General features: G+C 44.7%; 1 protein-coding gene and 1 gene segment (V, D, J or C); one reads left to right on the forward strand and one right to left on the reverse strand.

Moving 5' to 3' along the window:
- The first annotated feature begins 871 nt into the window (after window positions 1-871).
- Window positions 872-14,564, forward strand: part of LOC131593077 (T-cell receptor beta-2 chain C region-like) — a 30,285-nt gene continuing 16,592 nt past the window's right edge. Inside the window, 2 exon segments of the C gene segment in view lie at window positions 872-957; window positions 1,361-1,519. Of these exon segments, the coding sequence occupies window positions 915-957; window positions 1,361-1,519 (202 nt within the window).
- Window positions 4,632-12,952, reverse strand: LOC131593097 (trypsin I-P1-like). The gene is made up of 6 exons (XM_058865311.1): window positions 12,846-12,952; window positions 7,753-7,973; window positions 6,879-7,047; window positions 6,020-6,273; window positions 5,259-5,395; window positions 4,632-4,879 (listed from the first exon to the last, which is right to left on the reverse strand). Exons 2-6 carry the CDS (start codon window positions 7,790-7,792, stop codon window positions 4,730-4,732), a joined length of 750 nt encoding a protein of 249 aa, XP_058721294.1. The 5' UTR covers window positions 7,793-7,973; window positions 12,846-12,952; the 3' UTR covers window positions 4,632-4,729.

Below are 14,564 nucleotides of genomic sequence, written 5' to 3' on the forward strand. Positions count from 1 at the left end.
AGCAATCCCTGAATTTGCCAGAAGAAGTATGTGCCTGACGTCAAACCTCCAGAAGCCCTTGTGCCACAGGCAGCACCAGTCAGGGACAGCCTGGGCTCCCCAGCTAGGCCCCAGTACCCAGGGAGAAGCCATCTCTGGAGGTACTTTGCCTATTTCCTGTCCCCACGGAGAGGCTACCCTGACACCCATCCTCAGCACCTCGTTAGCCTCATGGCTGTCCCTGTGGGCCACACTCCATCCCTTCTCTCTTCCCATGCCAGGGCACTGACTGTCCCTCAGCTCTGCACAGCTATTTACCTTCCTCTCCTACCACTCTCACTGCAACGTCCATGAGGGCCCTCACAGGCCCGGGTGCTTGGGCTGCTGTGGTGTCTGTTGGGGGCCTGCCTCCCTCTCACTGATGTTATTTGTGTCTTCACAGTGCTGCATAGAGAAAAAGAGCTGCCACTTAGCAGGGTGGGATGGGGAGTGGCCAGGCAGGAACTGAACCAGCCATGTCTGGGGAGGACAGGGAAAGTGTATGGGAAAATTCAAGGGACCTCTATGTGGCCCTCATCCCTCATTCCTCCATCTCCCAAAGGCTTCAGAAGCAGAAGTGGAGCAGCCAGCATTCCTCTGCCTTGCCCACACTCAGCCTCCTGTGCAACCTCAGCACAGCTCTGCCCCTACAACCCCATCCTTCCTCCACACCCACCCCCACCCAGCCTGCCCCTCCCACCTGCTGCATCTCTGCAGGGTTTCTGCTTTCCTGCCATTGTTTGTGTCATTCCCCAGGGTTCCCAGCCAGCCAATGCCTTCTCTCATTTCTTGGCCGGCCCCACCCCGAGATGTCTCACCCTCACTGCCTGCTGCCTTTTCATGTCTCTGAGCAGCTACAAGAGGCAGGCTGCTGAGAGGGTCAGGGCTTCTCCCCCATGGTTCCCTGCTGTTTCTTTGTTGCCATGCTGGCCCCTCTGGGTAAGTGAACTCTACTCAGCCCTGAGCACCTCCATCAATCCCACGGCTGCTCTCCCAGCTTTGTAGCCAGTTCCTGGCAGTGCTTCATTCTGCAGAGCTTCCTGTGTTGAGGACAAGCAGTGAATGTGGGATTCAGGAATCCCTGAATCTTCTGCAATGGCCATGTATTTGTCATTCTTTGTGCAGCCCGTAGATGGTGTCTGGATTGGACTCAAACTGCCCAGGAATGCATTTTGCCTATTGTAGTGAGATTGGAAATTCACTTGCTGACCTGAAGAGCTGTCCAAGGACTTGAACTGCTTCCTTGGCTGCCTTATTTCTCCCCACCCTTTCCCTGCCAACCCACAGTTCAAACTTCTCCCATTTTCTCCTTCTCCTCACTGCTCCATCTTTCCCTTTCCAGTGTTGGCCCTGGAACAGTCTCAAGACCTGGTGGTAAAAGAAGGCCAGCCTGTGAATCTGGAATGTTCCAAGAAGAAATCCAGCAGCACAGCTATGTACTGGTTCATGCTGCTTTCAGAGAAGAATTCCAGGCTGACCAGGCTGGCTTCTGTGTTTGAAGGTGGTAACCCAGCAGTGGAGAAGGGTTTTGAGGGCCATTTCAAGAGCAGCAAGATCCAAGGAGACAGTATCACCCTTTCAATAGAACATGCCTTTCTCAATGACTCTGGCACATACTACTGTGCAGAAGATGAACACTGTGGTGAAGCTGTTGAGGGAGCTGAACGCAAATGTCTCCCTGCACAAACAGGTCCTGCTTTCCACATTGTGGGTGCAGCAGGATTCAGGCACATATTTCTGGACTGAACAAGATCCACAGTGACTCAAAGCCTGGTGCAGCATAGCACTAACCTTTCCAGGCAAACAGGGATCAGCCACCAGCACGCACTGAGCCCTGTGTTTTACAGAACCCCGTTTTCTTCACTTGCCCTCCAGCTCTTCAGGAAGGACAGTGTACGTATGCCTGTCTGTCCATCTGTCTATCTTCTGCATGGTTTCTAGCTGCTTTCCTATTCTTTCCCATCTCTGAATCTTGTTTTGACTCTCATTTCTTCTTGTCCTCACTGTCTCACCTCATTTCTCTGCCATTCACAGACTGCTTCTCACCTTCCTCCTTTCATGTCTTTCTGTCTGTTCCTCTTAACTTTCCTTTCTGTTCTCTTACAACTACTCCTTTCCTATTTCCTATTCCCTTCCTGTCATGGAGTTACTTTACCTTTAAGGAAAGTTGGAGTTGCTGGGGACTGCCTGGAGTTTTTTCTCCTGACCAATTATCAGTCATTGCTGAGAATCGACAGCAGTTTTAGCCATTGAAAAGTGGGATCAACTTGTGAACCCCACCTTAAAGTAAAAATCCAGAACTCTCTTGTTCTCTTTGTTTCTTGGCTGTGAAAGGTAGCAGACCTCCGGCTGCCCTCCGGTTCCCTGCCCAGGCCATGCGGCCGGGCGGGGGCCGGGCTGGGCCTGCCGTTCTCCCGGCTGGGAGATGGGGCCTGCGGGAGCTTGCTCCGAGCCAAGCCGGGCCAGGCCGGTTCCTGGCTTGGCTGCAGGTTTTGCTGTGATGGAATTTACCAGAAAACTGTTGAGTAAAGAAGGAGAGGAGCTCTGGGCCTGCTGCAAGCAGAGACGGTGACCATGCTCTCCAGAGCAGCTATGAGGAACTTTCCATCGCAGACAGCTCCAGCTCCTGTTCAGCAGAGATCACCGAACCATCTACAAAAGCTTGGGCAGGATTTTAACTCTTTCTTATCCAGATGAGACTTGCGGATTAATCTTTTTATCCAGAGAGAGAAAAGGAGAATGATCAACATGAAAAGAGACTTTATAAACTACTAGTGGCAAGAAAGAAAAGAAGATTCAAGAAAGGTAGAGAATTAAGGAGATGTTTTAATTAAGCTGAAATATCTTTCTGTTAAAACTATGGGGATGGACAATGAAGTCCTGAAAAGAACTCCTTTAATTCATGATGGAGTATGGGGAGGAATAGAGTGTTCAAAGTGTAAATTTGAGTAAAAAGTAGAGTAATTATGGTATAGTGAAGTGCTGGGAGATTTGAAGCCTTGAGAGGCAATGAGAAAACTGTTTTCTAGTGAAGCTCACAGAAACAGATGAAGAATACTTTTTGCCTTTGAATAACTTATCCTTAAAAATGCTATCCCCAAACTAATGACCCATAACACATTTCAGAGTGATGTGGAATGGGAGGGGTGGGCTCTGATAACAGCAGCTCTGGGCAGCTGATATCAGGGAAATGGAAAACTATAACAAAAACAGTTTTCTTGTGAGAAACTCCATAAATTAACAGAAAGGAACTTCTGTTTCTCTACAAAGACTAGTGAAAAGACTGTAGAAGGAATTGGGACTGTTCAAACCATCAAAGTTCTAAAGTTTCTGTCTCTGTTGTCATGTGAACAAAAGAATGGTGGGCAGTAAAAAATGAAAAGGTTTTTCTGGAAGTTTTTTCTGGTGTTCTTATTGTAGTTTGTCAATAAACTTTATTTATTCCTTTTAAGTTTTACGCCTTTTTTGCTCTTGTTTTAATCCATATCTCACAACAAGAAATAAGTAATTTTTTTCCCCTTTTGTTAATTACTGGTTTAAAACCACAACACTTCCTCATCCATCTCTCCTTCCTTTCTGTCTGCAATATCAGTTCATGGCAGGTTGGGCAGGATGTAGAATAGTTCACACAGCCCTTTCCTTCTCTATCAGCTGGAGACACAAGGCGCACAGGTCCTTGGCCCCAGATGTCTCCAGGGAATGGGCACAATGCTGTGCCCCAGGGGCCCCAAGTTACTGTCCTGTTACCTGAACAACCTGATGTTTATTATGTGACCCTGGTCTTGATGGTATCCAGGAACTGCAGGCAAAGAGCCCCAGGCATCAGCAGATACTCATGGCTACCATCGCTCCCTGAGCACTTCTTCCTGCACTCCTGCAACTTTAATTTCTTGTCGTCCTTTTAGTTTATGTTCTTTTCCAGATTTTTTTGCCTTTTTATCTTCCTTCCTTTCTTTCTTCTTTCCTTGCTTTCTTCTTTGCCTTCCTCCCTTTCTGTCTTCTGTTTCCGCTTCCCTCCCAGCATTCTTCCTGCACCTTTTCTGTCTGCTCACTTCCCACCTTCCTCTCTCCTGACCTTCTTTTCTCCTTGGGAAACCACAGCCTCATTCTGGAACTCTGCAAACACAGAACATGATATCCCAATCACCCTCCTGGCAAGGACCAGCTCTTCAACATGGCAGATCCAAAGTCTCTTTGGAATGCCCTGCCTCCTGCTGACCTCCTGGTAAAACATCACCCTCATCCATCCCTCTTCCATTCCTCATGCAGTGGTATAAGCAGGCTCAAAGAAAGGATGACATGCTGCAGCTGCTAGTATTCCCAGAAGAAGGGGGACAGGCAATGTTTGAGGATGCATTTCAGAATCACTTCAAGAACTGATAAAATATGGGCTATTGCTTGTAAAGAACAGAGATGATGTTCTGCCTCAGAAACAAGAGCAAGTAACCGACTGAAAGACTCCTGATGATGAGTCTGCAAAGTGTTCTGAAACCCTGTCAATTGAGAGGCACTACAGATAATTAATATTTTCCCTTGTGTGATGTTCACTACTGCTGTGTTCCATATCACAGCCTGTAGAAATTCACAGATAAACAGTGCACGATATAGGGGTGCCTGAAAGTCTTTATTAATTTTTCATAATATTTGCTTGTCCAAATCCAAAAGAACAGAAATGATGATGAGAAAATACAGGTCACGGCAAAAGAGCATCTCAGTTGGAGGCCATGGTGGATTGGATCCAGGAGACGTAGTTGCAGACCTTGGTGTAAACTCCGGGATAGCCCCTCTGGGCACATCCAAAACCCCAGGAAACAATGCCCTGGAGCTCTCCATTGCAGACCACGGGACCGCCGGAATCTCCCTGTGCACACAAAGGGTATGGATATTCAGCAAATGGCATCAGCCTAAGCAATGAGCCAGAGATGCCTGAGATCACTGTTTTGGGAGGAAGCCCTGTCAGGCATACCCTGCACAAAAGTTCTACAAAGGCTCTTTCTGATTTGCACTTTCCACCTGATGCTACCATGCCTGACTTGAGCTCCAAGGGCACCACAGCTAAGGATGAGTCAGCTGCCCATTTTTGCAGGATGTGGTACTTGGCAAACATTCAGGATATGTGTGCCCAAAGCCTCTGCTGTCACTGAAAAACTCAGATGTGCCAATGCAGTGGGTGTACCTTTTCCTTCATCTGGGTAAAGGCAGGAGAGAAATGACTGGGAAAGGAGAGGCAGATGATTTACCTGGCAGGAGTCTTTTCCTCCCTCCAGGAATCCTACACACATCATGTTCTTGGTGATTTGCCCGGGGTAGGCATCGGAGCACTCAGAGGCAGAGAGGACCGGAGCGTCCAGGCACTGCAATTCATCTGGGTTGTAAACTGCAAGGAAATAGCGAGAGATGGTTGATGGCTGCTGAGTCCTTTTCACAGCTTGGAGATAACCTTAGCAGAAAAGCAAATGCTTGCCCCCCCTGTTCTAGCAGCCATCCTGCATCCTCTCAACAGTAAACACTGAGTAGGTTCATTCTGTAGAGATGGAACAAATTGTACCTGTGGGCCCACCCTTCTACACTGCAGTCACCTTAAATTTTCTGCTCCCTGGAATTTCATCAATTGGCAAGAATGGGGCCACTCTTGTGATACAGACACTGGAAGAAACCTGAGCCTCAGGAAAACCGTCCTCTGCTCTTGTGCAGGTTTAGATGTGATCAGTGGAATAATCACCACTCGGCCTGGACATCTCTGTCCATGGGTGTGAGAGAATGGAGGTCTCTCGTAGGAATTCTAGAGCCACAGTCCTGGACTTCACCCTTCTCCTCAGGGAACTGACAACTTTGTTGACATTATGCATGCACTGTGCAGTCCCTAGACTGACCCATTGCTCAAAACACCTGTCCCACAACACTTCCCTATGTTTTAGCCTGTCCTGTTTGGGCTTGATGGTGAGGTCTTAGAGTCTGTCCTGTGCCCCCAAGGGTCTGTACATTCCCCCAGACTACTCACCGCCATTGCTGAGAGTGTTGCCCCAGCCGGAGATCAGGCAGGTGGTGCCGGTGGCCACACAGCTGGTAGGCAGAGGAACGGTTTGGACAGCTCTGTTGAGCTGGGCTGGGGTGGCCAGCTTGATGAGCATGATGTCGTTGTCCAGGGTGTAGGCACTGAAGCCAGGGTGGCGGATGACTTTAGCAGAGTTGATGAACTGCTGAGTAGATTCGCTGAGTTCCAGGTTGTGTTTCCCCAGCTGCACTTGGATGCGACTGGAAAAGAGAAGGACAAGGTGTGTCTTTTACTGCTCCTGGCAGCTTGAGAGAAACCTCCCTGTCAGTGAATGCATGCGCTCCAACGTCACTGCAACAGAAGCTTTCTGGGGCAGGGGATCTTTCTTGTCCTGCAGGGAGCCCTGGGGATCCACACCGGGATCTTAACCCACTCCCAGTCCAGGTGGTGAATTTCTGCAGGTTTGTATATACATGACAGCAGTTGAATACATAGCAGCCCCCTTTCTACAAATGTTCTGGGACAAGGGAAACTCTTCTGGCGTGACCTCATTCCTCTTCCTGTTCTCCAGGGACAATGCTTTAGCAAGATTCATGCAATTGATAAGGAATCACAGCCCAGAACTGGTTGATTGATTATCCCATTGTTATATCAGAAAGTGCTCTGCTTTCAAAGAAACATTTGCAGAAGTAGAAAACCCCTCAGCATGCCTCGGCCCTGCTTCCTGAATGGTCCACCTGTGCCTCGGCTGTCTGTGGTCAGAATGGAGGCAGTTACATATTTCTGTCTCAGAGCTCAGAATTCCTGCTAGAAGGGAACTGGAAGACAGATGGAGGTTATAGAAGGATGTAATTTTTTCACTCACGATTTGTAGCAGTGAGCAGCCGACACGACCCACTGGCTGCTGATGAGGGAACCTCCACAGAAGTGATATCCAGAATTCAGAGACACCTGATAGGGCACAGAGTGTTCTGCACAGGTGTAGCCTCCCACAATCTTGTCATCATCATCTTCAGCAAAGGTGGGGAAGGCAACTGGGAGACAAGAAGTGCCGTGTGTCAATAGCTGGCCTAAGGTAATGTGGCCTGTAATCTGCCCTGTGACTGCCTGTCTGAAGCCTCTCACTTGTAGGCTCCCCTTCTACGGGCACTCAGGGCAGCAGTGGTGGGCAGGTCTAAGGCACATTCATTTGCTGCACCCTCAAAGAATGGGATCAGACCTGCACTGGTGCCTCACAAAGCTAAAGCCTTGCTGGCTACTCCCTGAGGGAACGTAAGGACATAGAAATGTCCTTGTTGGATCGGATCACGAGTGTGTCTTTCTGAGGGTCCCGTCTATGAAACAGTCAAGGGTTGACGGAGGGAAAAGGTCAAAACACGTGTGCAGGGCTATTTTCTTGGAGCACCAACCCAGGGTCCAAAATTTTGCAGTTGCTTTTTGACTTCCAGGGCCAGAACTATTCCCTGTGCACTCCTTAGTCCTGAAGAAGGAGGCAGCCAATTTCTGAAGCTATGGCCACATCTCTACAGCTGGGTCAGGAACTCCATGCCAATGAAGGTGTTCATTCCCCAGCTTGTGGCACAAGGCATTATGAAGAGACAGAAGATGGAAGCTGAAGGGCTCTGCCTTCTGCAAGTCAAAACTGGACTTGGCTTTCCCACAATAGGCTACCTTGCAGTTTTGCTCAGAAAATCAGCTTCCTAATAAATGGCAGAAATAGAAAGAAAAAATATACTCACCAGCCACCCCAATAAAGGCGAGAAGCAGCAGGCACTTCATGGTCTTGGTTCAGCCTCAAGCCCAGACTGGTTGACTGGACGTGGGAGCTGCTAGAAATACAGTTTTGGTAATGGTCTTATCTCTAGTCCAAGGTTTTCTCCTGAGAAAAGTACACAGTGGAAAATTTGAAGATCCAAATGTGGTCATTATTAGGCATTGGGAGATTGTACAAGTAACATACCTGTTAATCAAAAACCCCTGTTAAGATAGGGAGCTATTTTAATTATTCCGTAAGGTAGCCTTCAATCTAAAAATACCTTTTGGCTTTGGAAGATGTGTAGTTGTTTGTCTGTCTCATTCTTATACATAACACCTGTTGAGAACAACTCTCAAACCTCTTTCAGATTCCTCTGTGCTAATGGTATCTTACTTAAAAATGCATATTTTTACCTGAGATTGGATATTGTAGGTAGTGGACAGAAGATACATGGCATTTATTTGGAGAAAAAAAAAAAAAAAATAATCCAGCAAACCCAGTCGTTAACTTTGTTAATTTTATTTGAGCAAATTCCTTTTCTTGAATAATGCGTGTTTTCATCATATGCAACACAGTGTTTTCCTGAATCAAATTCCTCCATTGTAATTTCAAAAGGGAGGATAGGGAAACTATCCTGTGCCCCCCACCACTTCCCAAGTTAAATAGTTCCAATGTGGGAATGCTCAGCATCTCCTTTTTCTAATTTCTCTCTCCTAACCTGTGTAAAAATATCTGCCTAAGTACCAAACCATGCTTTTATTCATCTTTGGATTGTTCTACCGAGACTCATTTTTGCCACACAAGAATTTCCGTATATTGGTGATCTTTATGAATGTAATGTAGATGAGCAATAATGCTGTGAACACAAATAGTGAGATCTTCTGAAATCCCTCTCTGCAGAAGTGGGGATTTCTGTCATGATGCAAAGTTTACCAAAGCTTAATGCTTTGCTGAATAATCATGTTGATTCTCCAAGCAGCTGCCAACTTCATTGTGTTAGCTCCTGAAAGCCACAGGATGCTCTCCAGAGACAGTAAAGAGAAGCCATATGTTTGGAGATGATGGAATAGCTTGAGAGACTAAATAGGGGTACTCTTCCTCTCCATTTCTTGATTAACTTTTTTGTGGGCCCTGGAGGACTGATATACACAGTGTCACTGTTGTGACAGAAATTTCCTTTCATGTTGAAGTACAAGTCCAAGGCCAGGGACTCCTCCAAGGGAGTGCGTGAATTCTGTTGGCCCTTGAACTGGTATTAGCACTCAGCTTTCTTACAAGCATGTTTTATCCTGTGAAAGAAAGAAGGATTAGAAGCTTCCTGTGGGAAAGGAAAATGTTGGTAACAGGACTAAGAGGGTCCAAAATTACCAAAGCTCTCCAATCCCATCGTAACTAAGTGGAGCAAGAGAAATGTCCCATATTTTTTACTATAGTGTTTAGTTTGAAATTTCTAAACATGTCATTGGCGTAGAAGCAGACTGATGTTTTAGAACAATACTTTTCCTGACCTATAGTTCTCATATAAGGTAACCCTTAGGCTAAGACTGCTTCCCTTTCTTTCCTTTCATGGAGCTTTACATTTGGTTTAATATCCACACAAGTTTCATGTGTATTAGGAAGTGAGCATTTGAATCAGGCAGCCTGACCATATCTGCCTTTATCTTGGTACTTTTTTATTGTTTTTCTTTGTTACTTATTTAATCTACCCTAATCTTTAACTTCTAAGTTATTTTTAAGAGCAGGAAATTCATCCTATAGGGCTGGCTGATAATCCCCAAGAGGAGCATGATCTGTGAGTTTTCCTATGCTACTTGCTTAAATCAGCAAGAGGAGACTCCTGACCTCTTCCCAGGCTGCTGCTAAAACTCACAGCCAGAGATTTCGATCATCGCTCCTGTGGCTCTTGTGTCCTTAAGTCCTTGATGGCAGATATGTTGTAAACACACCCAAGCCCCTCTCATTCTCCTAATAGCCTGTCTGACATGCGTCCTAGAGGCTCCCATGGAGCACATAACTCCATGGTGCGTTTCCTGCCCATGGGGCAAACTGGTGTCAAATGAAGGCAAACAGTATTTCTGATGCTGATTCAGAGGTCATCCAGCAAGTAGTCTCAGAGCAGCCCTTCAGGCCTTTCCATGAGAACTGTGGAGGATGAACAGACCCCTCTGAGTTACAGATGGAATTAGAACACCCTCTGATGATCCGCTTTCTTTCTTTAGGAGGAGAAATCCTGTCTGAAACATAAATAATGCCTTCTCAGTGTTGCTGAATATCCCACAGACCTATTGAAAAGTTTTTTATAGTATCCTTCAAAGAATACATTCAAGGGTGTACGTCCATTGCTGTAAACAAGTTTATCACTTCATGCAGTGATGCTGCAATAGAAAGATGGTGGCTCCAGGGGCACAAGAAGGAGGAGGAGGACTGGTGACTGAGGGGCAGCTGTGTTAGGTATTATCAATGGACAAACAATGGTAGCTTATTTTTCTGGAACTCCATGTTCCTAGTTCAAGTATTTTGGTCAGCTGTATCAACACTGGACTCCGATAAAGGATATACATTTGTCCAGGCAAGATCCTGGGAAAGAGAAACCTGCTGAGACTATGGGCTGGCAGAGGTCAAGCTTCCCATGAGCATAAAACATGACAGTTCTGAGCTTATATCTTTTACATCTCAGTCATGGGTTTGATCCCTGTATGAGCCATTCACTTATGAGTTGGACATAGTGGGTCCCTTCCAACTCAGAATATTCTGTATTTTTGTGTTCTCACAGAGCTTTGTGATGGAGGAACAATTGCTTCTCTCTTCCCAAATGTCTCCTGCCAGTGAAGTGTTCCTGCACAGGCACACTGGGAACTGGGACTGGGAACATCAACTCCGTTTTTGCTGGGGGACCAGGTAGTGTTTTGCGAAGGGCTGTTCATCTTCTAGACTTTCCATCTCTAGTCCATATACAGCGACAGTCTGCTGGCTTATAATGTTCCTGGAGTCTTCCAGGTGATGTGCAAGACTATTCACTGAGGTGTGAGGTGGAAACATTAGAACTTTAGTGTTACACGTATCTAATTATCAGCTACTAAATATATGTATACTGGGACCATGTGTTTAAAAATACTGATATGGGTGTACAATGAAGAATTTTTGGAGAACACTGTTCTAGTACTGTCCAAAATATTTCACATGGGGTTTCTTACAATTTGCTTTAACATCCAGTGTCCAACAGCGTCCAATTCTGCAGAGCCTTCATGTTTTCTCTGATTTCTTCACTATCTTGCAGCTGTTCTGGTTTTTGTTAATTTTTGGGAGGGTGAAAAAGGAAAGTTATGATTTCTTTCAGAGTGCCTGAGCTCAGGAGCTGGAAAGGGATTTAGGATGACTGTGGCCATAGGTACTGAGGGAATAAAAAGTAAGAAAAGAGCATGGTACTAGGAAGAGGAGTATAAAAATCCTAAAAACAGCAGTCCCATATTGAACCAGATGTGAATATAAAACCTCAGACTTTGAGACAGGAAACAGACTGTGTCCCAGTAATCTTCAGCAAATGCCTGGACCAGAGAAGGAGGACCATGAAAGGACATAGCAGATGGGGGACATCAGATTTGAAAGTATTTATTTAATCTCTCTCATCCAGCACATGATCTGCAAGAGAGCAGCCTGAAGAACCTTCCCTGGAGGGTCTGTGTACCCTAAGCCTATACAAACTGGGCAATTTTAACATCTCTAGACCTAGAAGCTGACTTTGCTACAAAAATATGGGATGGAGAGTTTGGGAAACAAAAAGGAAGACAAAGGAAGACTGGGGAAATTGTAAAGGTAGTAATGTGGAAAGTCAGATGGTCTGAAAAACTTGGGAAGAAGTTTAGAGGTGGCAGCCAGCAATGCTGGAACAATGAAATAGTATGGATGAGGAAGAGGAACTTTCACCAAACAAGCAGACAAGCTGCTTCCATTAGAAATAGAATTTGACTGGACTGGTTGGAGGTGAGAGCTGTAAAGGAGCAGCATGAGTCTGACTGGGCAAGGGATGACAAGCCTCAGGAGGAAGGATTTCTCTAATAATTGTCTACAAAGAATTGGGCATAGAGAACCTTCCTGTACTAGTGCAGACTACTGAAAAGAACTGGCCTGAGATGCCTTAAATCCCCTAAAACTAAAGAGCCATCTGATGTTCACAGTCACCACTGACTTGGATGCAGTCCTAGTCCAGAGCTTACGCCCTAAGCCTACATGTAGGTCTAATAATGGCTTGTCAGTGCCTTCCTCTCATTGCAACAGACATTTTTCTCTATCATTTGGGACAGGGAAGACCACCTTTGCCTGATGCTCTCTTTCATGACATTAGTTTCCAAATCCAGCACCCTGGATTCCAAACCCTTGCTAAGCCAGTACTTTCTTTTCCCAGGTTTGCGTTAAACACTCTTCAGTAGGATTCTTTTCCTTATTCCCTTGGTTCTTTTCCATGTGAGCAGTGTACCTCAGCCCTTTCTTCATTGTCATAACTCTTCTTAGGGAGGAGATCTCCTGCAAAGCTCACTGTTAGGCTGGGCTGACAGAGGGCAGGTTGCCAAGCTCCAGGCCCCCTGGCCCAGCTGGCAGTAAGAATGAGAATGTCCCCCCAGTATTTATACAGGTAAATACCAAGCATACATACATGTATACACAGCTGAACACATAGATCAACACAGATGCACCCACAGAAACAACACTGAAGGCCTCATCTTTTGTCCTTCTCTGGCCAGGGTTCACAGTGGGAAATCAGGATTCTAGACAAGGGTTCAATAGTGGGAAATATATGTACACACATGTACAGTGTGCAAGCTTTCCACAGGTTTCCATGCTTAGACACTGAGTCCAGTGTCTACTCCAGTGTCTGCTGCTTAAGTTCTCTGGTCTCTCCAGCTGCTGGTGCCTGCAGTGTGACTCCAGTTCCTAGCCCTTAAATGTCCAGACACAAAACACATATACATAGAATAGACAGTTCCTCCCTCAGGTAAATACTTAGAAATGGAACTTAGTAAAACAGGGATTACACTGAGCTAAGCCAATTCAAAGCATAGACAGTACAAGCATACTCACCAGCATCCTGTTTATCTGTGAGTGGCCTATTTTATAACTCCACCTTTCTTCATCTGTTCTTCCCCAAGTACAGTATTCAGGGTCTTACTTGGGAAGACTGACCATACCTGCCTTTATCTTGGTACTTTTTCATTTTCCCTTGTTTAATCTTTAATCTTAAAAGAAAATAGACTGAAAGAATTAGACATTTTAAACTGAAAAATGGAAGGGTTGTCAATTTAGCGACTCTACAAAAGGCAGTAACGTATTAAGCAATTCCCGAGAGACACACTAGAGGTCCTATGTTACATCTTTCAGATACTTCCTTCCTTTGGAAAGTCTGCAATAGTCTTTTGTTTCCTGAGACAGAAAAGCTAATCAGAATAAAAATCTTCATCCTGGAATGAGAAATAAATTCTAAAATAAGTGATTAGAGATGAAGGTGTAGCCCAGCTGCACTGAAATGATTTGGCCTTGTCTCAAAGTTCTTACACAGAACAACCTCAGAATTAATTCCCACAGTCTCCAGAATCTGTTTCATTTCTCATCAAGTCTCTCCCTCCAGGATTTAAGGTCTGATTACTACTGGGGAAAAAGGAAAGTGTTGAAAGGTTTGGTATGACAGACAATAATCAAACTAAAAATCCTGTACTATCTTCATGCAAAAGCCATACATTTTGGGACATTGATCAAAGCAGCAGTGTCCTGTGAAACTGTCTCAGCAGGGTCCATGGAAGTATCTAAAAGTGTCCCATCCTAGAAGTAAGACAAAAGGGCAAAATGTCAAAAAAACAAATGAAGAAAAAGTAAAATCAAAATAAACCTTCCATAAAAAGAAGTAAAGTTTGTGTGGAGTAAAAGCTAAAAATATGGATCAAAGAATACTCCATATTGAAATATAAAAGGATATGGAAGTATATGAAATTTCTTCAAATTTACTTGCTAACTGATGTATTGACTTTGATAAAAATTCAAAGAAAAATGTAAAAGTTATGGAAATTAATTAAAAAACCAAAAAGGACCATATCATCTACAATAACTTGACAAGTCACTGAAACTGTAATATCTTCAGCACAGGACTCAACCTCATGACAGCACAGGAATAATATCTCCTGAGAAAACCCAAGAACTGGCCAAACTCCTATTTCTTAGATGTGAAGTGTCCACGACACTGGAGATCATACAAAACTTTTATACATCATATAAAATGCATTTTCACTCCTGACTGGGAAGAAGCTATAGCTTCTCAGGTAATTTCTGTTAACTCCTTTAAAAAGAAGGATTTAAAAAATGAGACAGGGAACATTAACTACACAGACTGAGATTTCCTGGAAGATTCAGGAACTAAGCCTCAAGCCCCAGGAAAGTACAATATTGCTAGGCTCATAGAAAGGACATGCTTTCTATATAAATATCTAGAGGCCAAGGAAATATATAAATCTCTCTAGAGCATCAGGAAAATATGGAATAGGGGATAACAACAAAATGTGAAGAAAAGGAGAAAATCTCAAAAGTATCCCACAGTTTCTGGAAGATGCAATATCAGGATTAGTGAAGGTCGGTGGAATTAAATGTGTTTCATTAAAAGCACTAGGGAGAAAAGAAGCAGTTGCAATAATAATTTTGTATCTTATATATTCAGAAAAGAATGGAGAGTGGCATAGGTGCTATAAATAGAATAGAATAGAATAGAATAGAATAGAATAGAATAGAATAGAATAGAATAGAATAGAATAGAAT

The sequence above is a fragment of the Poecile atricapillus genome, chromosome 1 (assembly GCF_030490865.1).
Source record: "Poecile atricapillus isolate bPoeAtr1 chromosome 1, bPoeAtr1.hap1, whole genome shotgun sequence".
Taxonomy (NCBI): Eukaryota; Metazoa; Chordata; class Aves; order Passeriformes; family Paridae; genus Poecile; species Poecile atricapillus.